The 27,407-nt window shown below is 44.0% G+C and overlaps 4 protein-coding genes across 6 annotated transcripts in view; all 4 read right to left on the reverse strand.

Moving 5' to 3' along the window:
- Positions 1-737: 737 nt before the first annotated feature.
- On the reverse strand, positions 738-7,693 carry rab5c (RAB5C, member RAS oncogene family). 3 transcript variants are annotated; one of them, XM_068335934.1, is made up of 6 exons: positions 7,534-7,693; positions 3,188-3,487; positions 2,463-2,614; positions 2,218-2,340; positions 2,004-2,097; positions 738-1,786 (listed from the first exon to the last, which is right to left on the reverse strand). In XM_068335934.1, exons 2-6 carry the CDS (start codon positions 3,351-3,353, stop codon positions 1,659-1,661), a joined length of 663 nt encoding a protein of 220 aa, XP_068192035.1. In that variant the 5' UTR covers positions 3,354-3,487; positions 7,534-7,693; the 3' UTR covers positions 738-1,658. The 3 variants fall into 3 exon arrangements, with proteins under 3 accessions (XP_068192035.1, XP_068192034.1, XP_068192036.1); XM_068335933.1 differs by lacking the exon at positions 7,534-7,693 and adding an exon at positions 4,941-5,033; XM_068335935.1 differs by lacking the exon at positions 7,534-7,693 and adding an exon at positions 3,581-4,875.
- A 609-nt stretch (positions 7,694-8,302) lies between these two features.
- Positions 8,303-21,922, reverse strand: kcnh4a (potassium voltage-gated channel, subfamily H (eag-related), member 4a). The gene is made up of 16 exons (XM_068335936.1): positions 21,457-21,922; positions 16,797-17,030; positions 16,591-16,722; positions 16,342-16,475; positions 15,759-16,011; positions 14,122-14,279; positions 13,744-13,951; positions 13,252-13,446; positions 12,960-13,159; positions 11,898-12,147; positions 11,601-11,815; positions 11,439-11,477; positions 10,571-10,932; positions 10,414-10,493; positions 10,197-10,273; positions 8,303-10,062 (listed from the first exon to the last, which is right to left on the reverse strand). Exons 1-16 carry the CDS (start codon positions 21,530-21,532, stop codon positions 9,052-9,054), a joined length of 3,624 nt encoding a protein of 1,207 aa, XP_068192037.1. The 5' UTR covers positions 21,533-21,922; the 3' UTR covers positions 8,303-9,051.
- A 679-nt stretch (positions 21,923-22,601) lies between these two features.
- Positions 22,602-24,415, reverse strand: hcrt (hypocretin (orexin) neuropeptide precursor). The gene is made up of 2 exons (XM_068335819.1): positions 23,584-24,415; positions 22,602-23,054 (listed from the first exon to the last, which is right to left on the reverse strand). Exons 1-2 carry the CDS (start codon positions 23,638-23,640, stop codon positions 22,695-22,697), a joined length of 417 nt encoding a protein of 138 aa, XP_068191920.1. The 5' UTR covers positions 23,641-24,415; the 3' UTR covers positions 22,602-22,694.
- Positions 24,416-24,596: 181 nt separating this feature from the next.
- LOC137609073 (inactive phospholipase C-like protein 2) overlaps positions 24,597-27,407 on the reverse strand; it is a 47,832-nt gene continuing 45,021 nt past the window's right edge. Inside the window, exon 6 of the mRNA XM_068335809.1 lies at positions 24,597-26,365. Within this exon, the coding sequence (XP_068191910.1) occupies positions 25,889-26,365 (477 nt within the window). The 3' untranslated portion in view covers positions 24,597-25,888. The remainder of the gene's footprint in view (positions 26,366-27,407) is intronic.

The raw sequence follows: 27,407 nt of genomic DNA on the forward strand, positions 1-27,407 counted from the left end.
CAAACACCTAGCGTGAATAATTTATGGTAAGTATTTTCTTTAACATTGAATTTAATTTAAGGCAGAAATATAAGAATCAGATCGACAACATTCGATTCGGTGATGTAATTTACGCGATCACCGTGAATGACACGCATCTCTAATTGGCGTCATCGTTATTATTGTGATTTTTGGGTTTTAGTATTGTTGCTTAATTTTTCTTTACTTAGAGGAAATATATACTGTAGTACTGTACTTTGATCCTGAAATAGGTGTTTCATCTTTATACCGCGCCCTCTTGTGGCGATAGTGTGCATTTATTTCGAATATTGATTCTCCACGCGCCTATATAGGTATTTGTTAAATGATATATGCATTAATAATGTCATCAATGGAAAAATAAAGCCTCATTTCAATAACCCCATATTACATACCAACTCTGTTTTCAGTATTTTTAACACTACACTTCTTTTCTATACAGTATCTGCTCTGGAGACTAAATGTACTTGAATGCAACACACTCCATCTGTGTTGGGGATTATGGGTAATGTAGTTTAGACTGATTTTTCATTTGTAAAGGCTAATCTGTGCAGTGTTTTCACACCGGTGTGGCCTAAATGTAATCCAAAAATTTTTGTTCGGTATTTTTGTGCTTTATTTACTAAACAGTAACATAGTGTGATTTAAATAACTTCTTATATGATGATAAAGAGAAGATAAAGAGAAAAGAAAAAGGAAATAATGCTGATGACAATATGTAATTTCTCAAGCATGATGACAGAAGCAGTGCATTTAATTCCACAAGATCTTCACACACAAAAAAATTAAGACTGAAAATAAATCCATTGCAAAATAATTAAAAGTCAACACATAGAGATTCGGAGGATATTCTGACATAACTACTCATTGAATATAAGCCTGAAAAGTCAGATACAAATAAAGAAATGTGGTCAATACACAGTTGTGATTTTTGGTCAAGTAAACAAATCTTGTTGTATATATTTGTAATAGTGGAATACTAATTAAAAAAACATTACACTGGTGCTAAAATCAGTCGTAGGTGTCAATGTTAAAGACCTATTTACTGCAGAGGGATAATTGTAAAACCTGTAGGCCTGGACTTCATATGCATTTCAAAAGAAGTTGAAGTAATAACAACAGTGAAAACGATACGTCATGATTTGATCTGTCGTGGAGTAAATATGTCCGTTCCTGTCCTCCTGAGATCGTCTTCATCTCTTCCGGGGAGCTGACTGGGATGGAGGGCCGCTGCATGCACCTCAGCCGGAGCTTCAGCTAATGAGTCATGAGTGGGAATGCTAAATTTACCAGAGAACACAGCCAATGAGCTTTCATGTATTCCTTCCAGTTCAATTGATTTTCCTCCCATACAAATACAGGAAGAAAGGTGAGCAGGGCGGCCCTATCGACACAATTTTCTTTCTTTCTACCGTGATCTGGGCGTTTCGTTTCCCCTAGAGGTGACGTTGAGTGTCCCATCATCAACAGAGGTCACGGATAGGCCGGTCCAGGGGCAGGAGATGATGTAAGCCTGTGGGTGGAGCCGTCTCAGGGGCAGTTTACCGGCCGCTCATTCGCCAAACGCTTTATCGGGGCTGTGTTGCTCAATGGGTGTCTGGTCCGACCAATAGGACGTTGTTTAACAACAGGCTGGTCGATTAGTTCCCGCCGCCGCAGCACTTCCCGCTTTTGCCCTGTGGAGCAGCTTCCTGCAGGTCCACGCCCCCCCTGGCTCGCCCGCCGGCGCCGACCCCGCCCTGAGGCTCGTTCTTAGGAAGCTTCTTGGCTGTTGTTATTTGGAAAACAGAGAATTCATTTCCACATTTTAAATTCCGTCTCTCGACATCTGTGGAACTACTTCATATAAAATACATATAAAGTCGTTTTTTTTAAAATTATTTCTGACATAAACAGACAAAATTATGACTTGAATATTCAATAAATCAATCAGTGAGAATAATGACTAGTTGAAGCAGAAGAGTGTTGCGTTGATCGATACGTACCGATAGCCATAAAAACCTCGTTGACATTCGCGGCGGTTTTGGCCGACGTTTCCATGAACAGCAGACCGTTGTCGTCTGCGTACGCTTGTGCTTCCTGACAGCAAATAAATACGAATTTAAAAAAAAAAAAAAAAACTAAAATGAGGAATGTCACAAATTTATTTTTAGATTTAGTGAATTCTTTTAAAAAAAAAAAAAATTAATTCCATTCAACCTGTATTTCCACAGCTCTCTTATTGGCTAGATCTGCTTTGTTTCCTGTCAGTGCGATAACGATATCCGGACCGGCTGGTCGCTGCAGCTCCTTCACCCAGTTCTTCGCACGTGCAAATGTGTCCTTTTAAAAAAAATAAATAAAATTTTAAGCTTTTGAACATTTGAGTGGAGGAGCAAAAGATGAACGAGGGTCGGCAAACTGAGGGTTCACATCTTCTGGACCTCTCGGCCCATGTGACTTACTGGTTTGGTGATGTCATAAACCACGATGGCGGCCTGGGCTCCTCTGTAGTACATCGGAGCGAGGCTGTGGTAGCGTTCTTGTCCCGCCGTGTCCCAGATCTCAAATTTAACTGTGGTGTCATCCAAACACACCGTCTGTGTCAAGAAGGCAGCTGTAAAAGAGAAAAAGCACATTTTAACATTTGAATATGAGGGGGGGGGGGGAGGTGAAAAAATAAAAGTAGAAGAAAAGCAACAGACTAACTCACAAAAGATGTAAATATTTAACAAGGGGTGTTTCAGCTGAATGGGAAACATTCTCCGACACTGTGTGTGTGGTTGAAAGTACATCAGGAGGCACAACTGTACACGACTCGCTGAGTCAGCAGACCGTCACATGACAGAGGAGACGGAGCGCTCGCTGAGAAAACACGACTTAAAAAGGTCTGCAGCTCGAGCAGAAAACGCGCCGGCGTGCTTTAAGCTCCAGGAATGTGGATGACGTGTCCGCCTGTGAGAATGTTTGACGTATCTCTGATAAAAGATATCATTAAAGAATAATTCATTTTTACTGTTAACTTAATGAACAAAAGCATCAAACCAGCATCAAACTTAAGAAGTGTGAGCATCAATTTTTTTTTTTTTTTAAAACAGGAAACTCCCACGGTCGTTTCACTTCCTTCCTGATTTAAATAAAGTTTGAACCAACAACCCCCAACCCCCCTGGCCTGACCCCAGCCCCTCACCTCCGATGGTGCTCTCCTGGTACTCGTGGAACTGGCCTTTGACGAAGCGTAGCACCAGGCTGGACTTTCCCACCGCCGACTCCCCCAGCAGCACCAGCTTAAACTGGCAGATCTTGTTGCCGGGTGCCGGGCCGTTGCTCCGGGCCGGGCCGCCCCGCCCTGCCATGGCACCGCGATGAAGACGAGAACAAAACCAAACGAGGAGGAGGCGGGTGAAGCTGGAGTAACTTCGGGCCTCGACTCGGCAGCTGGCGGCGGCCGGGTTGGGGTCGGCGGACGAGAAGACCTCACCGACGGGAGCTGCGGGAAACAGTTGGAGTTAGTTTGATGTTGGTGACACAAAAACCTCAAGGACATTCTGGGGCGGGGCCGACACAAAGTCTATCACTTAACCACGTTTACTGTCAACAAATGGCGTCTAAGTTGAAACCACGTCTTCTCCTGCAGGCTGTCAACACCGACGTCACCATACGGGTGAAAACTGACCACCAACAGGAGGATCTGGAGGATGAACGGTGGAAGTTACATTAAAACAAACTGAAACACAACAAGAACCAATGCAGTCACAGACTGCAACATCCCGCGACACCCCTGACTTCAAAATTTGCATAGGTCAAAGATCAAAGCTAGTGCTCTGACCTACTTTCATAGATCAAAGCAGTAGCTTTGACCTACGGTCTTACCCACACTGGCCTTTTCCCTCGTCTTTCTATCTTATCCGGTTCCCTGAGTGTACAAAAGTTGAAATTTGACCTTGACCGAGTTTTCTCAAGGTTAAGGTCATCATCTCATTTTCATCCCCTTTGCCACCCGAGTAATGTGCTTTTTTTTTCTTTCTTTTTTCGTCTTTCTATCTGCAACGGTTACGAAGATATTTGGTGGACTGACTAACGGACGGACGGACGAACACACAAACACTGATAATTACAATACATCACTGCTTTGAAGCGGGATGTAATAAATAGAAATATATGAAGCAGAGAAAGTATCATAAAGTTCTGACGCCCCACCCCCTCCACCCCCAACCACATGATCACCAAACCATCGCTCCTGTGACTCATCTCGGATGTCTCACCACGATGACTCCACGCTGTTAAAATGACTGTGGTGTCTTCCCGTAGTTAACACGAACTCAAAGACTAAAATAGACTAATCATCAAACTGCAGAGGAGTATCTGAACACCTAACGTCCAGCGACCACATCTTATGGTGCCTCTGATAAAATGCAAATGATTTCAGAGTCATTCTTGTTATGTTCAGACCAGCTAAGGAGGAAATAATCTATTAGTCCAACAATTTCCCTTTATAGTCTGGCCCGCTTTGCGTATCTGAACCGTTGCCTAATCTCTTTTCGGTTAGCTGAGACACACTTGGTCAGCTTCTGCTTGGTCAGAGGAAAGGAAGTACAAGTCAGCCTGAAGCGGGAAGTGAAGATTGGGGAACTCGCTTTTACTGCTGAGCGCACAGACGTGGGATAGCATCGGCATTCCGGAGCGCCGTGAATCCCGAAGGCGAGCAGGAAGGTCAGAAGAGTTTGGAGTGACGAGGGGAATGTTGAGGGGAAAAACTGGAGATAAGTTGCTCCAAGTCTGGCTTGCACGAGGGGGGTGGGGGGTGGGGGGTTTCTCAGCTCACTGTTTAAGCTCCAACATGTGATGAGAGATCACCTGTTCAACATTTCTCTCTCTCTAGCGTGTTGCTCGACATGGTTTGCAGAATTTCTGTAAGACATCAAAAGGAGCCCAACTCTCACCTGTTCCCATTCCTGAAGAGAAAAGTCGAAGAGAAGGAGAAACCCGTCGAGCAAAGCCTTTAGATCTGTGCTGCACCCGATGTTAAACTGGTGGGCCAATAATGAAAGTTATGCAAACAGATGCAATGAGATAAATGCGTGGAAAAATAATCTATACATCAATCTACAAACGCTGATCGATGAAACACCGACATCTACAACAATGCACAAATCAAGGGTGACTATCGGGCAATCAGAGGCTCTTTGTTGTAGAAGGAAAGCCTGTAAAATATGCATCGTTCTCTCCTGCAAGCAAGATATCCAAGCGCTTAACAGGGATTACAGAGCACTGACCACACAAATATGAGAATGTGTTCTGATAATCTGTGCAAAATTTTTAAAAAAATGCCTGTGTGAACACAAAAAAAACTCAACCTGTAAGAAAAACTGTTGAGAACATTCCTGTGGATTACTGCAGCGACACCCTTATCCTGAAGGGTGAAGTTCTAGACTTGCATTTTACAAGGAAAGGGTTTTTGTATACAAGACGGGAAAGACAATGGCGAAAATAAATTATCGGCTTTCCAATAAAACAGGAAATCCTGTCCGGAGGCGAGCCCATTTACGCTTAACAGAGAAGAACGGTGACGGGGAATCTGGTGACAGGAAAAGCACACAGGATACTCATCACCAGCAGTTGGTGGGGCTGAAAGGAAATCACAGGAACTTCCTTTTCTCGTGAAGCTTGTGTGAAAAAACTCAGTGTCCAAAACTGAGAAGAAGAGTCATTCAAATGCCCGACCTCAACCCGCAACCGCCTGCAAAGCAGATTCAGCACAATATTTCGAGATCTAACTCAGGAGTACGAAAACGATGACGTACAACACCACGCTAGTGGTTCTTCATCCAGCTCATTACATAATCGCTCACCATGTGAGCTTTCGGCAATATATTCTTGCACAGTTTTTCCGATGTCGAAACAGAACACGTCATAATAGATAAGGACGAGCTTCTCTTGTAGATTCTTCCTGTGTGCATGACTATCTGAGCAGAAATCTCCTCGCAGCACCGCCAGCAACTTGTCAACCTTGAAAAAAATAGTTTGCAGAGCACACCAATAGTGTAAACGCAATGCAAAAGGGGGTTGGAAAAGTCAGACTCAAAAGTCACAGTCGAACCTCATTGTCAAGTGTACCAAATATGCACAACATACAGCACAGATGAAATTGCAGTCCTCTCAGACCCAAGGTGCAACAGGCAGTACAACACAGGCAGTACAACACAGGCAGTACAACACAGGCAGTACAACACAGGCGGTACAACACAGGCGGTACAACACAGGCAGTAACACAGGCAGTACAACACAGGCAGTACAACACAGGCGGTACAACACAGGTGGTACAACACAGGCGGTACAACACAGGCAGTACAACACAGGCAGTACAACACAGGCGGTACAACACAGGCGGTACAACACAGGCAGTAACACAGGCAGTACAACACAGGCAGTACAACACAGGCGGTACAACACAGGCGGTACAACACAGGCGGTACAACACAGGCAGTACAACACAGGCAGTACAACACAGGCGGTACAACACAGGCAGTAACACAGGCAGTACAACACAGGCAGTACAACACAGGCGGTACAACACAGGCAGTACAACACAGGCGGTACAACACAGGCAGTAACACAGGCAGTACAACACAGGCAGTACAACACAGGCGGTACAACACAGGCAGTACAACACAGGCGGTACAACACAGGCAGTAACACAGGCGGTACAACACAGGCAGTACAACACAGGCAGTACAAGAGGCAGGAAACAGGAAAGTTGAGCAATCAGATTCAACTCCACTTAAAAACTGTGAATTAAAACGTCAGCAACTTCAGAAGTAGGAAATCACCCATCACGCACACCGATGGGGACAAATTCCATTCCCTCCTATCCTACATTGTTGGTCAGCATGTGTTTCGACCACAGCAGGACAAAGTTCATTCATCATAAATACTGTACGACGAGAGCTGAAACAGTCAACCCAGCTTCTGGCCTATAAGGTTTAAGATCTGCTCCCTTCAGGAGTCATAAAGTGGAAGAGGAGCCCACCTGAGAGCCCATAAAGGTGGACCCTGAGCTGCAGGTCAAGAGAAAAAAAAAAAGAGTTCAACTGAAGAGGTGTTAAGATAAAAATGCAAATAATATGAAAATCATGTTTAAAAATAAAAAAAATAAAAAAAAGTCCAACTGCACAATCATTTTGAAACAGATGGGCGAGAATTTATTAGTTTAGCAAATGCGACGATTCATAATGACCGTAGCTTCATTCTGAGCGCAGTAATGACGTAAGAAAACAAACAAACGTGAATTGTAAACCCCCCCCCCCCCACACCCCCCAACACCGTTAGCTGCGTCAGCGCTCGGAGCCTGTTGGAACTGTTCGGGGCTTCTCTCTCCATCCAGTCCGCTGAAAGGTTGGACCGAAACCGGACCCGGCTCATTCAAACCTGGGGTGTCTACAAACGACTACCAGCTGGCAGACAGAGACAGGTGATCAAGGGTTTAGTGCTCACCTTCTCCATCCTGTTCTATTACGACAAGTTTGTTTGACTTACTGCAATTTTTTCCTCTGACACTCCTCTCATCGGCGGCAACAGCTGTCCGCTTCAGTTTCTTCTTTTTCTTCTTCTTCTGCTTCTTCACCTCCTCCTCCTCCTCCTTCTTCTGCTTCTTCTTCTTCTTCTTCTTCTAGGGTTCTTGGGTTCTTCCTTCCTTTCCGGTGATCAAATTTTCCGGGAACGTCCCACTTTTTTTTTTTTTTTTTTGACACTGTCCGTTTGACCAATCATAACTGTAGATGCGTGACGTCATCATACCTCACAGCCAATGCGCGGCGGGTCTCTCATTCATTCACAGATTATCGCCTATTGTGTCATATTATTGTAATGACCACACTATAATTTAATTTAATTTGAAAATTTATCAAATTTATTAAAATTTATTAAAATTAATTTTTAATTTTCCAAACAGATTTTTATGCGCAATATAATAATAATAATAATAATAATAATAATAAGTATAATTATAATTATGATAATAATAATAATAATTCAAACTTTATTGATTCCCAGAGGGGAAATTCTCTTATATGAATATGAATTAATATTTATATGAATGAATATTTGAAATTTCCTTGGGTATTTATTTAATATAAAACACGTGACTTGAATAAAAGTCTGACATTTTTCTTGATTAAATCATAGATGCTCTTTTAGTTGCACCTCACATAATAATAGTTACATTTAACTTTACATTATATTTTATAGATCAGTCGCTTCCTAGGATTCAGTTCCAGACGATGACATTGCTTGCTGTTTGGTGGTACTAGGGAAAAAAAGCAGAAATCAACTGATTCCCGATAAAGACACACATCGACAGATTATAGTGACTCAATAACTAATTTTAATGGCTGTATTACAGAAAAAGTGAGGGACAGTCTAGCCATGTAAGAGTCTGCTACTACCTTCACAATGGAGAAATGACACAATGAAGCATGCAACCTTAAACAATACAGATATGGGATCTAGATGTAACCTAACATACAGAGTCAAAACGTAATCCTATTTCTAGTGAACATTATGATCTCTTCATGATCTATTTTATGCTTAAGATGTTCTTGAAAGTTGTAGCTAAATATCATGAATTACAACCTGGTCCAATAATGTGTTTTTTTAAGAAGAGGAAAATTATAAAAGTAAAACATAAAAGAAAAGAGATGCAAACATGCAATACAAAAATAGGTTATTTTTTTTAAATAGTTGATTTCGATGTGAATAATGAGCATTATAGACAAGTCTTTCCGATATGCTAAATGTGATGACGTCAAATGCGTTGCTGTTGCTGCTGCTTGCCACTAGATGGTGCAGTAACGCTGTGGATCACTTGGATCTCGAGAAACTTTCATATCTTCCTTGAGACAAAACCATTGACCATGAAACATTTTCTGTACAGACATGAGCAATTTATAACAACTTATCAAACAAAGGTTTACTTGGGTGTGTCAGAAGATGATTATAAATCTGAAAACTTTTTATTTGATGAAAACTACACAAATAGTCTATGTAAAGTCTTCACTACCACACACCATCATGTCGTGATGCTGAGGTTGTCAGGTTTGTATTCTCTTTTACCTCCAAGAGAGGTGGCTGGACTTCTACAGCTGGAGGACTGCTGCTCATCCCCTGGAACTCAGTCTTGTCTGTCCTCTCTCGACACAGTGGGGCTTCACAATCTTTATCTGTTCGTTGTCCCAGCGGAGAACAAGCAAGTTCCTGCATGAGATGGACAGAGCTGGCCCCTATCGGCTCATTTTGCCTGGTGCTGTTGGTGGAGCCCTGCTGGCTCGGGCTGTGCCCTGTGCATGTCGAAGCATGCACTCCTGTCGGGGTGAGAGAACTGAAGGTGGTGTGATACTGCGGCCTTCCCGTGAAAGTAACGGTGGAACGGATTGGCGTCTGGGGGTTGGTCTGATGGTGTGTGGGCTCGGAGTTGGTTTGGACGTGGGCTGAGTGTATTGGGGAGCAGAGGGAGTGAGTGCTGTTTCTTGTGGGTACAGAGGTGTTATATGCCACCTGCGAAGCTTGACACATAGATGGGAAGCTCCTGAAGGCGGGACTGATAGCCAGAAGGGACGGACCTCCCTGGGCGTGGCGGTGAGTCATGTAGGGAGAGCTTGGACTCGTTCTGGAGCTTGGAAAATTGCCGCACTGGCTCTGTAACCTGTGGGCTGTTGTTCCATCTCTGTCGGAGCAGCACAGGTGTAAACAGGGCGACATGGGGCTGGGTGTGTGCAGCATGGTGGGACTAACGCCCTGAGAAGACATCCCACTGCAACCCCAAACGTTTCTGGCCGGGTGGTTGATTGCATCGTGATGGAGATGCAGTCCGGTGGCGATCTTCAAAGGGACATTGGGCTGCCAGGTGCTGGAGGAAGTCACGCTAGGACTGGGCGCCATCGGTACGCCAAAGGAATAGGAGGAGACTGGGGTGGTGCCATGGAGCATGGCCATGTGGGAGGGAAGGAAATGCATGATGTCATGGAGCCCCTTAGCCAGGTTGGATACTTCTTGATTCAAATTGTTCACCTGAAAGGAACAAAGGTAGAAGGTATGTAGCTGGTTTTTACATTTTCAGAGCGATACATACGTGGATTGTTGTGATAGATTGATTGATAGATAGAAATGCATAGTTAGAGATTTGCATCTACATTTGATTGTACCTCTTTGTTCAGTTTGCTAATGTTCTGTCTCACTTCCTCTGTCTCCAGAAGGACTTTAGAACTGAACCGAAGGTGATCTGAAACAGAACAAGTAGAGGATCTCAGCCGGGTATACACCCTACCAATAATCACATACTGTAATCCCAAATGAGTCAAACTAAAGGTGTTGGTTTTATACTGTATATATATGGTATCTACTGTGAAGCTCACACCTCACCTGCTACATCCGTCTTTGTCTCGTTTCGTTCTACGTTAAAATGAAAGGTGTGACCGTTGTCTTCGATTCCATCCACGACCCTGGAGGAGACACAAATCAGTGCTTCAGGATTCTTAATACACACAAACTGAATCATGAAGCAGAATGAACCGGTTACCTGGGGCTAAGGTCCGGTGGACTAATGCAGGGTAGGGATGGCATGAGCAGCTTGGCCGGTCGATGGTTGGAGTCCGGGTCGACTGTGAGTCGCGTCACGAGAGACGGAGAGAGCTTCTCATTGGGGAACGGCTGCGGAGAGGGGCTGCGACCCCTACCGTCCCGGACGGGTGATCGACAGGGGCGGAGTGTATTGAGGGGTAGCTCCTCCCCCAACAGGCTGAGGCGGGGCTGATGAACAGGAGTTCGTACTCCACACAGCAAAGGTAGTCTCCTCTGATGGGAGGGTCTCATGTCTTTACTCTGTTCTGCATCATCTGCCTGGATAATGTAGGGTAGTTTTCGATCCATGGAAGAGTGGCTCTGAAGAGCAGAAAAATAGATGTTTCTTTAATTTACGGTCAATAATGAACACAAGAAGGCCTTAAACTTACAGTAGAGGAGCATCGCACTGTACGAAGACAGATCAATCTGATTTAAAGTAGAATAACACTCACACGTTCATTCATTTAGCAGGAAATGGAAATGCTAAACGGAGAGTAAATATATCTGTAGAACATTAGAAGTAGTATCTGACAGCAATTTGCAAAAAGTAAATTAGATTAGCTTGTCCAGAGTAAGCTTGCACACAATCCTAAAGAGTCAAACCCTTCTTTAGGTCTGGATATAAACAACCTTCTCTTTCTGGCTTTTCAGTTCCAAGTAATTAGCACCATTTTAACCACCTTTTACTCAGCTATCCATCCAATTTCCAGCACTTAATGCACCATTTCCTACATTTACCACAGGTTTTCATACAGGCAGACTAATTCCTCATGATGTACATAATAATTAAACCTGAAGAAATTATCTTAATGAGATATACTTACTTGAGATAGCTTGGAAGACCACTGAGTCTTTGTTCCTCCCTAGAGATATTAAAGGCCATATTAACAACCGTTCTATATTCAGTGGTTAGATAATGATCTATAGTTGTCAATAAGGAGGACGTATTGAAATAGCCTGTTTCTGCAGTGTTTCCATTGTCTTACATCGGCTTCACAACCCTCCCTTAGGTTGTAGGTGAGGTTGTGGTGGATGTCAGAGCTGAACCGGCTGCCGTACTCTGGGTACAGCTCCAGGACCTCCCTCAAGGCCCTCACGCTGATGTACTGCAGGTCACAATAGGTCAGAGCCTTCACGTCCGCGTTGGTCTTGATCACCTCATCACGTTCCGAGAGATCCGCCCCAATAAGGTCACCTTTACCTGCGGGAATCATCGTTGGTACAAAACATTAAAAATGTAGAAGGATCAGAAAGAAAATGTTCCATAATTTGAGGAAACCGACCCAGGATGGCCTGGACCATGCCGTCTTTCAGAACCTCCAGGGAACCGGAGCAGACAAAATAGTTGGCTTGTAGGGCGTCTCCGTGGCGGATGAGGTACTCCCCCGGTGCACAGAAGGAGGTCTTGATGTGCAGGGAGAGGGAGCGCAGACAACCTCGGCTGGCGCGTTCGAACACGGGCAGCTGCAGGATGTCTTTGTTCAGATGCATGGCGATATCGGCTCGCAGTTCATCCGGAAAGTCGTGCAGCAGCTAAGAAACAGGACGGGGATGTAGAGACAAAATATCATCACTTATCCAAGCCTGAGTTGCTTTTACTGATGAGTAAATACATGTTTATTTACATCTGTGTTTGGAAGCTTTTACACAAAACAACTACTCACAAGTTTTGTTGGAAAAAGCACCTCCACAGGTTCAAAAAGCAGCAGATGGAACAATTTTCAAATGTTTTTTCTGTTTTGTTTACGACTTTGCTGAATTTCATGCAGCAATGGTTCATGCAAATGCCTGCACTGTTTGGTAGCTGGATTGTGCTTGTTTTTATATTTATATATCTTATTATTTTATTTAGTATTTTTGCCACCATAAAAAGGTTTTGAAGACTTTTTCCAAAAAAACAACACTACAGTGATTTTTAAAGGTTGATGGTCTCCCATGATGTCTACAGTCACAAGGTGTGAAACTGAGCGTGTTCTCGGAAGCCACCGGGCTGTGACTGTTAACTTTAACGCCAATTTAATTGTGTGCCTATGGTGTTGACGGGGGTGTGAAGAGCTCTTTCTATTTCCAACCCTACTCGTGTAATTACATAGAACTCCTCCTAGATCTGTTGTCGCGCCAAGTTTCATTTGTGAGACGTCATCTACTTAAAGAAATAGAATGAGACTCTGGAGAATGTGAGGTGACCCACATTTTGAAGGATGGCATTTGTGGATGTGGAAACCAGCACCTTTCACCAAAGAGTGACTGATGTCTGCTGCTCAAACGGATCACAAACTGTAGATTTGCTTGGGAAAACAAATTCAATTGAGCAGAAAACCCCTAATTTTTGAGTCATGGCCCACCTCGTTGGCATTGATGCCATTGTTGACCGACCAGGTGGCCTGAAAGTACTCCAGCATCCTTTGCTTCAGCTGCTGAGGTAGCCGGTGCACCCGGATGAAGTCCTTCAGATCCTTCATGCGGGTGTGGTAGAGGGAGCGCCTGGAGTACATCCGCTGGATGATGGCCGTCACGTTACCGAAGACCACTGCGTGCATCAGGGCTGGAGGAGACAGAAGATATAACACTAAGGCCTTCCCGCGTTCACTCGTACTTTACTTTAGATTTATTCCTTGCAATCATCAGTAAACTCACCCCCCATGAGCATGATGCAGATGGAGAAGATTTTCTCAGCGTCGGTATTGGCACAGACGTTGCCAAAACCGACACTTGTGAGGCTGCTGAGGGTGAAGTAGAGGGAAGCGATGTAGGCGCTGGGCATGGAGGGTCCGCCCGCGGTGCTGTTGATGTACGGCGTCTCCAGACGCTTCCCCAACTCCTGAAGCCAGCCTGACAGTCAATGTCAGATGTTTGTCAAAGATTCACGAAAATTAGCTGCTGAAACTGCTGAAATTCAATGGTTTTCCCTTTGCCACAATGATAGAATTCATCACTGGTGAATAACATCATACTATTTTCTTTCAAAGGCAGGATTACGGTTGAAATGACGGCAAGGCATTTGGCCGTTCAAGCATAACCGACAATGAATCGGACCATTAGAGCTTTCAGCATAGATGCCTCAGGATGTAATGGAGAGCATGAAGCTCATTCTTCAGTTGGGTCGCGGCTGTCGAACAAAAGCCTCACCTATGTCCCAGGTGACGGGGTCGCTGCTCTCTATCTCCTTGCGTCCGATGACGTACCAGACGCAGGCCATCCAATGGGCCAGCAGGGCGAACACGGACATGAGCAGGGTCAGGACCACGGCGCTGTACTGGGAGTAGCGGTCCAGTTTCTGCAGGAGGCGCAGCAGGCGTAGCAAACGAACCGTCTTCAGCAGGTGGACCAACGACGTCTTGAAAATTAGAGCAGAACATGCAGATGAAAGTAAAACTCATCCTTGAGAAGAAACGGTCTTCATCCGGTGAACCAAACGGGCAAACAATGATGCCGGAAACATGTGTTCCATTGCTAAAACAGCGGCTAGCATGGATTATATCAAGGTATGGAACATCTGAAGCTCACCACTGTGATGTTGAAAGCGTAGAGAAGGTCAAAGGGCAACGCTGCAATCAGATCCACAAAGAACCAAGTGGTGCAGTAGTGGAGGTAGATGGATCTGGCGTCATACACCACTTGACCGGACTGGCTCACATAGGTGGTGCGGAAATTTAGAATAATATCTGAAAAGGAAGGTGCAATGGAAAATTATCAGCAAATAGTAACCCGTGACTCATTTCTAGCTAATTAGGAAAAAATGTGGGGTGTTAAATGAAATTACATGCAAAAAATATTCAGGTTACACCAGGGGTATCAAACTCATTTTTACCAAGGGCCACATCAGCATAATTTCTGTCCTCAAAAGGCCAGATGTAATTTAAAAATGTCACTAAATGTAACTCAATGTAACGTAAAACAAAGGTAACTACTCGTTATATAACCATGAATTTATTACTAATTCAAGTTACAAACATTACAGATGTACAGAAAAAATATATTTGTTTGTTCCTCTGTTATAACAAATTATTTTCATTTTTAAGGTTATTAAACACACAGAACTCCGTTAATCAAGGATCAAACTATCTGAGAGAATAAAGAAAACATAACATCAAACACAAGTTAGGACATTAACTTTGTTCAAAATGGTTTTGTCAAAGTTAAAATGGGCTTAGTTACTGCATTGTGGGAAATGTAGTTTTTGGTCAAAGCTCACTTTCGAACCATTTTATTTTTAGACACTCTGACCTTTTTTGATCTCACATAAAATGATGTGATGGGTTACACAATCAATGAAACCCATCATATACATTTGGTTTGTCAGAGGCAAATTCTGTCAGTATTCCAGTCTCTGAAATACTGGAATTCCCTTTTGTGTCACCATGGAGAGATCATCGAATGTTACATCATTGTATCAACGGTATAGTGCACATTATTTGAATGTCTCCTTAGTGATAGTGTTTTACATAGATAGCAGGTTTTTGTGTCAGATTAATATGTAATAATAGTGATCCCCCACAACCCTAACCATACCCCTTCCCTGTTTTGTAGGAAAGCAGCTCAAAGTTTCATTCAATATTTTACTCGAACAACTGCCAAGAAAACTTTTATAGTACCTAGAAAATTAATTATAGGTAGACAAGACTACCTGCAGCGGAAGGTGAGATCACCTGGAGCCCGAACATCACCGCCTGTCCCCAGACAAACTTAGCAAGAGGGGAAGTCAACCCCATGACAGATGTGCTATCACACTTCCGTTTGAGGAAAGAGCGGGACGAAGTGAGAGAATCTAATTATGATTGGTAACCTAGGGCAACAGAGACACCATGAGTGGGCGAGGAAAGGTAGGAGGTTTAGTTATATGCTAGCCATTGCCAGGGAAACCACTGCAGCTGCAGTGGAATATATTTATTGTTAAGTTTTAGTGAGCCTTGTATCTCTTCACTAGGCTGCCCAAGATGTCTAACGTAAATGTGTGCAATATGCAAACACTGGAGAAGATGTTTTGTCACAATTGTATTTGTGCAAGCTACCATTTATCTCGCTGAAAGAAGACTCTATCTGGAGACGGTGTTTGTGCAGCCGCTCTAGCAACTGAAAAGAAACCTTTCCTGCAAGGTCAAAAAAGAAAAAGTTTCTTATCACTAACTGTGAAGCGATCATACCAAGGATGAAGAGCATCTCCACGGCGATGTCAGTGCCTACGGTGGTCTGACTGACAAACGAGTGATGGTCGCTGCCCTCATCGTGACTGACGAAGCAGATGTCGTAGGGCACGGCGACGGCCACGTAAAAGGTGGCCAGCAGGATGAGCCAGTCCCACAGCGCCTTGGAGATGCTGTAGTGCAGCAGGATGAAACGGGACTTCTTCACCGCCGCCACCTTGTACTCAGGAAGAGTCGGTTTCTGAAACACGCTCTGAAAAGACACGACACCAATAAACTAATAAAACCTACAGGGTCATGTCCGTTTACTCTAGTGGTCTTAGAATTCACGATGGCCTGGGTCTGAGTCCTACACTCCGTCTGCTTATAACACTATTTGCCTCAAGGGTGGAAGGCAACTACAAACGTATGTTACTTGGTGGAGGTTGCCTTATCTGTGCAGCTCCATTTCAACACCTTCCCACGATGCTCTGCTGTTTACTGTAAATAACGGCATTCTCTTGAAAGTTCCGTCATCACATATTTCTCACAGATTGTGTTTGCAGTCCCATCTAAAGACGATTTAGAAGGGTTTTGCTCTCACGTTGGTCAGCTTGCTTTTGCCCCTTTTGGTGAACAGATCGGTCATTTGTTGCAGAACGGCCCGACCCCTTCGTTGAGTTTGAGAAAAGTTTGATTGATTGTTTTTCCGGCTCTGGTGAGCAACCTCTGGCAAACCTGTAAGCAAAAAAACCCCCAAAACTGATTAAATCTAATCCATTTTACTTCAGATTCTATGAAGAGAAGTTTCAGAATAGAACTGTAAATGCAAATAAAAGTATATGGGTCTCACCGTCTTCACGATTGTAGGTGTGGCGTTTCCGTAAGGATTCGCTGAGGTCTTTGAAGGATAACAGGAACAGAACTACCTCGCCTTTCTCATTTTTAATCGGCACAATATCCAGGAGGCACCAAAATGCATTTCCTAAGAATATTAATACAGTTATTACGAGAAGTTGTGACAGCTAAACCATTGATGGGATTGAACACTGTCCTCACCGTTCTTCCTGTAGAAGCAGATCTCTCCCTGGTACTCCTGCTGGCCCTCCAGAGCCTTGTGCACCTGCTGGATCAGGCTCTCGCTGGTCTCGGCTCCATGCAGGAAGCTGCAGGTACAAGTTTTCTGCATCACCTCGGTACGAACGAAGCCGGTCAGCTCGCAAAAGCCGTCGGAACAGTAAACAACGGGGTATCCGTAACGACCCTGAGCGTTCCCCAGGAGGAAGTTGCTGTCTGTGAGGGAAATAAGAGGTTAAAAGTTAAGCTATTGGGGGGACGAGGGATGGAAAAGACTGACTGAACGGTGCTAATGGTTGTCGGTTATGAAGCAGTTCAGACCAGGCAGCCGATTTCCTCGACTCGTCTAGTTTCCCTTTTCTTTGACAGAGTTCTCTCCACATTTGTTTGCGGATCCACAAACAGGAAACAACTTTTTTCCCTCCCTTTATCTGAGTCATTTTATTTGCTTTTGGCACAGAGGCCTGAAATAGTCTAGTGTACATCTGAGAGAGCTTTGAAGTAGGCTGGTGGTATGAAGTCGAAGGATATGCGCAGGGCTCCAGCTGGCTCCATGGGGGACCAGAGCCTTCCCGAGGCTTTGGCCCCTAATTACCATGTGAAGCATGTTTTCATCCTGCCACCAGTTGCGCCATGGATTAAGTATTTACACAACCACACACAAACACACTCTCTATTTCATGTTGCATTAAAGGAGGATGTTAAAAAGATTCTTTCGTTCATCCGTTCTCTCATCACAGGATGTGTCATGGCGGCCAGAGGCGCCTCAAGGAACACCAGGCATTCTTTCTCCCCCTGAGGTTCAGCGTTCGGAAGCTGGAAGAACGATTTCATCTGAATGTGGAAACCATCAGATGATGTCCGAACCGCCTCAACTGTTTCCTTTTTGGATGCCGGACCTCTTTCGTGATAGTTTTACTCAACGGTCAGTTTATTAGTGATGCCTGAACAGGACTAATGCAGTCTAACCATCGTTCAGCACCACCATGATGGTTTTTGGAGAATGTTTGTGTGATCTTTTGAATCGCATTGCCTCACATTTCCATAATTATGTGCGTGGGTTCAGAATTTTTAGATCTTTGGCCTCTACTGTTGGTTTGCCAGGGTTTTGAGTTTTTAGTGTCAAGTGTTGTTGTTTTTTATCCTCTTACATAATTCTTATATTTTTATTCATTCCAAATGGAACACCTGTCCCATTCTGCTCTGCCCAACACTTAAAGGGTGAATATGAATTTTGCTGTAATAACTTTTTTTTTTAATATAATTGACTCTCTGGAAAAACAAAATAATAATAAAATAATCTTTGTCAATTCTAACACTTGAAAATACAAACTTTGCATTAGGGGAAAAGAAAAAACAAACAGTAACTGCTGTTAAGTGCTTGAACTGAGGAGACATTTCAGGGCATTAAGTGTAGGCGGTGAAGCAGAAGAAGATTCTGACATTGAGATTCATCTCTTTTGATGCACACAAAGTAGCCAACCTCATTTACTCCCATAATACATTGCACTATAATAAATAACAGAATCATCCAATCCTCTGTTGAACAGCAAATCCACCAATCATACATGCCGGCTCGCTCAGATATCCATAAATGACATCAAGGCTGGACCGAATTTCTAGTGTATTTGTTTGACAATGCTGGAAAACGATGATGAGACGTCAGTGAAGGCAACACCAAACACTGCAGCTGCAGAGTGTTTTCTACAAGAGCGATGTCTTTGTTAGACGCACACAGTTTAAGATTCACCGTCATCATTTTAAACCATAAAATAATTACCAGGCAGCATCCAAATGGGGGGGGGGGGCGTAAACAAGTCTATGTTCCAGTGGAAAAGAGAGGCAATTAGCGGTATGTGTGAATACACCGGATAAGGGTGCAGTTAATCTCACAACAAAGTTACGTCGAGTTCTTTCCACGCATGAGTTGCCATAGCAATTATTGCAGGAAGAAATCAAGCATATGGCAATCCTGTAATTTACACCTTCAGGGTTACAGAGACGCCGTGGCCTCCAAAGCAAAAAAAACCCCAACAAACCCATGTCTGCACCAAATATAACAACACAAAAGACCAAGATCTTCATTTATCTGTCTGCCTAGAATCAATTTTTTTTTCGTACAAACACCAAATTCCTGCCTCAGCTGTAACCTTCGTGGTTAAATTGGGGATGGATCCATTAGCGCCACTCGTCAGGCCCGGCAACCGAGGATCAAACCACTTATTTTTTCCTCCATGTCTTCCTTCTCCTCTCTTACCAGTTTTCTCCAGCTTCCTGTAGTTCAAAGGCAGAAAACGGTTCGCGCTGACAGGCCGAAGAATTGCGTGTGTGTTTGTGTGTGTGTGTGCTAAACTTAACTCGCAGCGATTTCTTGTGATTTAACTGTCATTTCTGAGCTTATTGTCAAAATTTTTTATTTTTTTTTTGGTAGCTAAATCTCCTTTAACATTGTTTTTATCTGCAAGTTCTTCTGGGCATCCTCCATTCCGCAAAACCACAGTCGCTCAGACACAACTATCTGTATTTGATAATTATCCCTTGCAGCACTTATGAGGAGGAGAAAAACACCATTCCAGCACCTCCCCAAGCAATCAAGGGAAGGGCTGACAAGGAGGGGTTAAAAATAGACGCCGCTTTCTATGACTAGGTCTGAAATAAATTGTAAATCTCACCTCCTTTCAGGAAGCAAGAATTCTGTCTTAGATTTTATAAATGTGACTTTAAGCCCTCAAAATAATTAAAGTATTTGCTCTGCTCCTAAAGATGATGACTGAGTGAGACCTCAGGTGACGTTTGATTGGCTCCGGGGGCCTTTTCTGCGTGGCTCCGGGGCTCCGGGGTTCTGCTTTGTCTGGTTTCAGTTGTTCTACAACGCCGTCATCCCTCCGTCGTCACGGAGATGTTGTTGCACAAAAAACAACTTTGATTTTGAAGTATTGTGAACCGCTCCGGGGGCCATCTGTTGCCGGTTGGCCCCTTCACCTCCCACTCAGCCTCTCGGTCAATCTGCACAATCCTGCACATGTGATGCGGGGTTGAGAACATGTCTGCATGTGCCTTACACCCAAACGCAAGATCAAGACGGTGTGAAGACGGAATGGACTCGAGTGACAGACGACGATGGCGTCTTCACATTGAATCTGTTCTACAGTCAAAAACATGTTCGGTCTGACCCTCATCTGTCGGTGTTGGAAGTCAAACTTTGTCTCATCAGGTCTGTTTAAATAGTTTTTGTTACAAGTACATCGTGCGATTATTTAATTGCAGTCTCTGTTGGAATTGCGATAATTAAATGAGGTGCCAAAACAAATCTGGTCCTGATTAATCTATTTTCGGCAACAACAAATTGGCAATTTTCGCAATAGGAACACCTCTGTTGCCTCATTAGTATTGACCTCACGTTTCGCTGCACCTCTCCTGCCTGATGCCTTCAAATCCGTACCTGGTAGGATTTTTTAAAAATGTTAGAGAATTTTTTTTTTTTAATTTTGCTATCAAAGGATGTAATTTTACACTAATTTCCTTTTCTTTTCTTTTTTTTTTTGACTAAAGCGGTAATGTGTAAATCATAAAGGTGAACATTCCTACCGCTAGTCCAGTTAGCTGCAGTGCTACCAGAAGTCGACAGCCACGACGTCGGCAAAACCACAAAACAACGATCAAGATTTATTTCCAGAGACAAAACAAAATTAAATGTGGAAAGATGTTTGTGAAATTTGCTGTTCCTATGCGCCTGACAGGTGAAACCACAGGTGGCTGTTGAAATACTGCCCCTAGAGGTACATAGTGGTATTACAACAGAACTGTAGCTGCTAGCTGGTAAGGTTCCCTTTATTTTCTTTAAGGAATATTTTATTATAACAAAAAATTATGTGGCAAAAAAAATAAAACTAATAAATGCTAAACATTATCTAAACTTACCAATGGTTAATTAATATGTAACACAACTAATTCAGACTGTTTTGAGGCACTTGTTCAGTTTTTAAAATAAATTTAGAAACAATCAAAATATTATTACACATACATTCTTTGGGGGTTTTTTTGCATAAAGAAACCAAACTTATCTAATATTAAGTTGATGTTAGTTCATTTTAAACTAACATTCTCTCAATGCTCCCCCTGAAAGAAAGACCTGGACTGAAGATTCGTCACCCGAATCTTAACAACGCGTCGTCCTGCTGTGCAACAAGTGTCATGTCAGTTCTAATATATCTTTCCAGGCTCCGCTGTCCGTCTCCATTTCCAGCTCTGGTTCTGTGTCATAACTTGCAGTCAGATAATTGGATATCACTACTGCTGGACACATTTGGTGACAGTGGTGTTTTTCACTCTCCTAAAGTGGGCTACAAAAACGCCAAAGGCTAAAATCCCAAAAAGCCAGAGTAGACTGTACTGGTACATTTATGCAGCTTCAAAACTCACACAAATATATTTGGCATCCTCACAGTTTTAATCTGATAAATTAAAAAAAAAAAAACCCCACATGTACTATTCTGATGATCACAGTGTAGGCGACAATAAATAGACACGCAAACAAAAAGCTTTTTGTGTTTTTGCCCTTGAAAATGACATCTATTTGGATTTATAATACTCCACCTTGATACATCAGGAAATCAAAAGCAGGGACAGTTTTTATACTCACGAGTGCCATCAAAGTGTTTTGCGATGGTGTCCAAGAAGGTGTTTTGTGGAGCGAGGAGGCCCTTCATCACAGGCATCTCGTCCAGGAATAAAGGAGCGCCGCCGACTTTCAATCCGTTCCCACCGGTTTCTTAGTATTCCCTAAAAAAGACTCACGCTTGCTTCTCCTCCTGCTTTAACTCCTCCACAAACGTTCTAGGGCAGAACAAGTACTTTCTTTCTTTGTATTCTATATTAGAGAGAGAAAAGAAGTAACTTCCGTGATGCAGAAATGTCTTGTCTCGCTTCCGAGGCAGCTCAGAGGCGTTTCTTTGTCTCTCTGCAGGTTGAGCTCTTCTGCATCCCTCTCCTCCCAGCGATGCTACAGCATCTCACCGAAGCCTCAGCTTCACTTGGTCTGACTGTACGCACCATGGTTCCTGTCATCTCTCTCTCTCTCTCTCTCTCCTCCTCAACCATCCCCCTCTCTGCACATTGTCTGTTTGTAAGTTCTCTCTTATCAGAAATCACTTTTCTTTTCTTTCCATATCTGCTTTCTCTTCCAAAAAAAAATAAAAATATATGTATACATCACTGTGTGTATATATATTGTATGTGCTAATACTCACCTACACACACACACACACGCAACACACACTGGTTCTTTTTTGCGTGCCAGTTCCACTTTCTTCACGCCACGCATCCACCTTGAAATCTTGAAAGTTTGATTTTTTTTCTTCTTTTATTGGAATGAGTGCTGGATTTTATATACACTTATTTAAATAAAGGAATGCAATTTAAAAAGATAACACCGTACACACAGCCGTGATGGCTGTCTTCTGTATGGAGAACATGAATCACGGTCAATCCCAGTTCAATGTCACTTTTATAAATTCCATGATTAAATCTTTAGACGTTTCGTTCTGGGTTCAGAAGGTGCGGATTGCGTCCGTTTCATCAGCGGCTTTGGTGGTATTTGGATTTAAATTAAAAATGCTTTCCATTTAATAAACACTGGCTAATTGAACAGCCTCGGTTTTTAAATTTGACCTTTGACCTTGCTCACTCTGTAAAAAGAAGATTAAATGTTTACCTCAAACCATCCTAGAATGAATAAAGACACGTGTCCAGTTTTGTGTAATCTTATTACATCACAAGTCCGTTTCCATTTACGATACACAAATTCAATTTCATCCGTAAATACACATTAAAAAAACAAAAAACTCCCACAAGTCCCGGTGACCTTGTTCCGTCCCGTCTTCAGCCTGAACCAATCAGGGGCCACGGGCTCCTCGTCCGACCCATCCACTCCACATATCTCTCCCCGGCTCTCTTCCCCATCGTCAGGATCCCGGCCGCCTGGTTCCTGGAGCCGTTGAGGAGCAGATGGAGTTTACTCTGCAGGCGCTCCTCCTCCTCTCTCCTCTTCCCCAGGGTGAGGATGCCGGCGGCGGCGTCGCCCGTGAGCGGCGCCCCCCCAGGGGTCTTGCTGTCGGAATGACACAGCAGCACGTAGAGGCGACAGGAGTGAGGCGACTGGCGGCAGCATTCAGATACGGTTTGAGCCTCGCAGGCCACCGGAGACAGCAGCAGCAGCATCGCCATCAGCGCCAGGAGCTTCTGTCGGACCAAAGAGACGCAGGAAGGAGTATTAACACCAATAACCTCCTGCTTCAGTCTACTTTGATTTCTATGATTATAATAGAAATCAATCAAACTACGTTTTTTACAGACAAATATTCATGTTCAATGAGATGCTGACATATTTAGACGTGGTAAAATTAGAATTTTACGTCAAGGATATGAAAACATTTATCTGTATTGAGAAAAGGTTTAGGGAGATAGTTATAGATACAGTAAATGTGTGCGATAAATCCTCCTCCAATAATCTGTATTGATCCTGCAAAGACAGAAAAATCTCTCCACAAGAAGTTTTGCAAGAGAAATTCTCCTTACGATGTCTGGCCTCATATCAGGCAGAAATGTCTCAAATCCACATGAAGCAAAGATTTTTATTTAAATAAAAAATAAATAAATAAATAAATAAATATATATATATATATATATATATATATATACACATACACAAAAGACTTCCGTCAGCTGACCCTGTTGTGAACAAAAACTGAAATGTAAAATAAAACCTCACCTTTTCCGACACGTCCATCCTGGAGTCTCTCTGGGAGTTTGCGGGAAACAACGTCATCGTCCGATTTCTCGTGAAGTCGACTCATCTGATCGTCGGACGAGTTTCTTTTATATTATTCTGTGGCGTTCTGGTGGACGTCACCCAGGCCGTAAATATGACCAAAAAAAACCCCCCAACAACCACAAACTCTGTTGTTTCTGGTCTTTTTTATATGTTTGAATGGCCGCCGGCGTTAATTAGCCTCCTGTGGTAGATTATCTCCTAGGTACCTTTTGGGGTCTTTGATTGAACTACAGGTATTTCTTTGTCGCTGCATATTTCGTGACTCAAGCCGTGAAAATGAGCATCCAGGAGTAGAATTAGCCGATGTTCCTTGATGTGTATAAATAAAGTTAATGGCGACGCATTCTCCTTTCTAATGACGCGCTCCTTCAAAGGTCAGGCTAATGAGGGTCTTTGTGCTGCTTCACAAAAGACGATGTATTCACACGTGTAAAACCATCTTGTTCCGGCACATCGTGTTCACATTTATGACCTATGACCCCCCCCCAAACTCTGGACCTAGAACCTTTTTAAGGGGTCAACCCATCAAATCATCAATACATAGGAGCGTTTTTTTGGCAGCAGCGTTTTTGGGTTTTAGCCGATCGTGTAGCTGCTGTTGTTCTTTTCGTCCTTGCAGCTATTTATTTAACGTTTATTGCCATCTTATGGACAACCGTGAGCATCGCTGTAAGCATTCGTGTTATAACAGGAGGCCGACGTCTTGTTTGTTTGATGCTCGAGGAAAGAATTTCAGATTGAGAGAATTAGCAGCTGCACGGCGATCAATAAAGCTTTTCAAAAAGCCTTATTGATCGCCCGTGAAAGCAGCTCTGCGAAAAAAGGAGGAGATATTTTCAGCAAATTGACACTTCAGGTGCTGTTGGATAAACTCTTAGATTATAAACAGGCATATTTAACACAATCCTAAATATCCTCCCACCTGAAAAAGAGAGAAATGAACCAGAGGAGACGGGATAAAACAATGAAGCCGGTTTTAATGGGCCACTTAAAGGAGCTTTTACAGAATCCACACCCACTTTGCAGTGAAAACACGCCTCAGATTATTGTTTGACCCGTGTGTGCCCGTGTGGCGCTAACCCGTAATCCTTCATCCCAGTCCCACACGCACTGGTTTAGTCCTGATCCGCACCACGGAACAAACAGGCGTCAAGTCGCTCTAGATGTGGAAGCAATGTTAAAAAAAAAAAAAATTAATCAGGTTATCAATAGAACTAACAACAATTATTATAATATCAATCATTAATGTCTGTGTTATAGCAATATATGTTTCCTTTCGTAAATTTTACATTACACTTTACATCTATGTTCACTTTATTCTGTTTTTTTTGTTGTTTTTTTTAAATTGAGTTCTCGTCGACCTGAACGACGTTGCGATTGGCTGACGAGATGTGACCCCGCCCACCAAAATAACAACTCACAAAACATCACACGTGGAAGGATTGGGAGGTGTGGGGTTGGGGGTGATGGGAGTGACGCCAGAGGGGTCGATGGATGTCGACAAGAGCAAGGGATCAACATCAACAGTGAGCGATCACATCGACAGCTGCGGGGGTGGGGGGTAGATTTGTTATATTTTAGTCCTACAGAAATGATCACCTGTGATTCGGAACAGAGCTCCAGTTCCGAATCCTCTTCGCCAAAAAAAGGATGGAGGGTAAGCCATTAGCGACACGTCAAAAGACGGATGAAGGAGAATTGAGCGAAAAGCTCCAAGAAGAGTCTCCGCGAAACCAAAGGCAAACGTGTGGCAGGGAAAAAAGAAAATACCAACGTGAGGTAAAGCCTGTACCCACAGAGATAGAGTACATGGTGGAAGGAAGGGGGGGTGAGTGGAACTGCCCCGAGAGAGAGAGAGACGTACCATCCGGATTCCGAAACGCCCTTTTGGACTTTTCGCGAAATCGGAAAGAGGAGAGACCTTCACTTCCTGCTTTTATAAGGAAACGATTTTCCAAATCGGTGAGAGAAGTTAATGTGTTCTGTCCGTTGGGAAACGTGTGATCGAAGCGTGAGGTCTCCATCTTTTCCCTCCCGGAACTTCCTCCTAGACTCGGGTCTCGCTTCTGGCGGAACGAGCCTTCCTCGCCATCATCATCTCTTTGATCCTCTCGGCCACTTCCTCCATCTCCCTTTGGTTTCCCGCCTCTTGCTTTTCTCCTTCCTCCTTCTTCTTCTCCATCTCAGCTTCTTCTTCTCCATCTCTCTTGGGGTAGGATTCTCTGTGGGCACAGGCCGCCAGTCAGCAGGATCTCGCCGGATCATCACCGACAGTCTCTTTCTCGGCGTCCGGCGGTCCCGTCGCCGCCCTCTGCTGCTGGCTTTGAAAATGAAAATGGACCTGGGGTATGGGTGGAGGCTGAGGATAAGCTGGTGGCTTTGAAACAGTTTGAACCAGAGGCAGCGCCACGAACTGGGCGTGCTGCCGGGGGATGGGGTGGAGGTACGCCTGAGGTGCGGTGTGGGACTGGGGCAGAGTTGGGAACTGGTACAGTAGTGGTGGTGGTGGTGGCGGTGGTGGTGGTGGGTGGGCGTGGGTCTTGGCCTGAGGATGCTGTTGTATCTGGACCTGCTGCAGCGGCGGGTGGTGAGGGTGGTGTTTGAGCTGGGGGGACGCCGCTCCGTTCTTACTGAGGCCACACGACTGGGCGGCGCAGTGGATCTGACGCAGGGTGTCCAACGCCTCGCTCTTGGCGTGCTTCAGCAGGTCCGCCTGGCCCTGGGATCGAAACAGGAAGAGAGAACGCTCCGTCAACAACCACTTATTTTAAGGTGGCAAAAAATAGCTCGACACATGACGCCGATTCCCTTAAGGCCGCTTCCGCTCATCCAAGATGGAAATAATTCTTCTAGTCCACTTTTTTTTTTTTGCAACGGTCTTTACAGATAAAAACATTTCAATCTCAAAAAACACAACTAAATTGCTCGTAAACAACAAGGGAAACGTAAATCTGCTACAATCTTTTTCCTCCTGGCTGCATTAGCTGGTGTTATCCAGAAGAGGGCAGTCTAAAGCCAACCATCAGAGGCCTTGAGTTGCCGGGTGGGGAGCAGTGCTGCCATATGGTGATGATGTTGTACTACATCTCTGCCACTCATTCGGGAGAACCCCCCTGTGATAAATCCACGCCATATGTGGAGGAAGTGGTCGGGGCAGACAACCGGCGTTAGCCTTTCTCCGGCCAATCTGGGCCGCCGCCGCCGCCGCCGCCGCCTGCCTCCTTCTGCTGGTGGAAATATGATAGACTTCTCCACCCACAATTCTTTGCACCAGCAACATTTAAGAAAAGTGCTATGAGATGTTTTTTTGGGGTTTTTTTTGCTAGATGTTGGTCACGACGTCACAGTTTTTCACCTGGTTGTCCACTTCTGTACAACCTGAATGACGCAACACAACAGACAGACGGTGTGGAGCATTCAAGGAACTCGATGACGCTGAACTTCGCTCTTAGAAGTAAATGGCAAAAGGTATAAAGTCATGTTGACCTTTTTTTTTTTTCCTGCAGAAGGCATGGAGGTGCCGCCCCGTGTGAAACATCTGTTGCTCCCCCACCCACCCCACCACCACCCCACACCCTGCTCCCCAGGTGATGTCGATGCGCTCCGAGTGGCCTTTTATCCCAGCGACTCCAGGAAGAGCATGAATAAGTCATGTTTAGAAATTATGTAAGTCCTGACTCACCGGGCAGGAAATAAAGACAAGCGAGGAGACGAATCATGGCGGCACATGTACTTGAGTATGCCCCCCCCCACACACACAC

Source organism: Antennarius striatus, chromosome 16 (assembly GCF_040054535.1).
Source record: "Antennarius striatus isolate MH-2024 chromosome 16, ASM4005453v1, whole genome shotgun sequence".
Lineage (NCBI taxonomy): Eukaryota > Metazoa > Chordata > Actinopteri > Lophiiformes > Antennariidae > Antennarius > Antennarius striatus.

What these genes read in the sequence shown, in the direction of transcription:
- rab5c (XM_068335933.1), bottom strand. An exon ending in CCAGGAGAGCACCATCGGAG is followed by an intron (nt 2,615 to 3,187) that starts GTGAGGGGCTGG and finishes TCTCTTTTACAG; the next exon opens with CTGCCTTCTTGACACAGACG. An exon ending in AGAGAGCTGTGGAAATACAG is followed by an intron (nt 2,098 to 2,217) that starts GTTGAATGGAAT and finishes ATTTGCTGTCAG; the next exon opens with GAAGCACAAGCGTACGCAGA.
- kcnh4a (XM_068335936.1), bottom strand. Translation starts at nt 21,532, where the DNA reads ATGCCTGTGATGAAGGGCCTCCTCGCTCCACAAAACACCTTCTTGGAC. An exon ending in GCAAAAGCAAGCTGACCAAC is followed by an intron (nt 16,012 to 16,341) that starts GTGAGAGCAAAA and finishes GTGTCTTTTCAG; the next exon opens with AGCGTGTTTCAGAAACCGAC. An exon ending in GACAAAGACGGATGTAGCAG is followed by an intron (nt 10,274 to 10,413) that starts GTGAGGTGTGAG and finishes GTTCTGTTTCAG; the next exon opens with ATCACCTTCGGTTCAGTTCT.
- hcrt (XM_068335819.1), bottom strand. Translation starts at nt 23,640, where the DNA reads ATGACGTTGTTTCCCGCAAACTCCCAGAGAGACTCCAGGATGGACGTG. An exon ending in GGATGGACGTGTCGGAAAAG is followed by an intron (nt 23,055 to 23,583) that starts GTGAGGTTTTAT and finishes TTGGTCCGACAG; the next exon opens with AAGCTCCTGGCGCTGATGGC.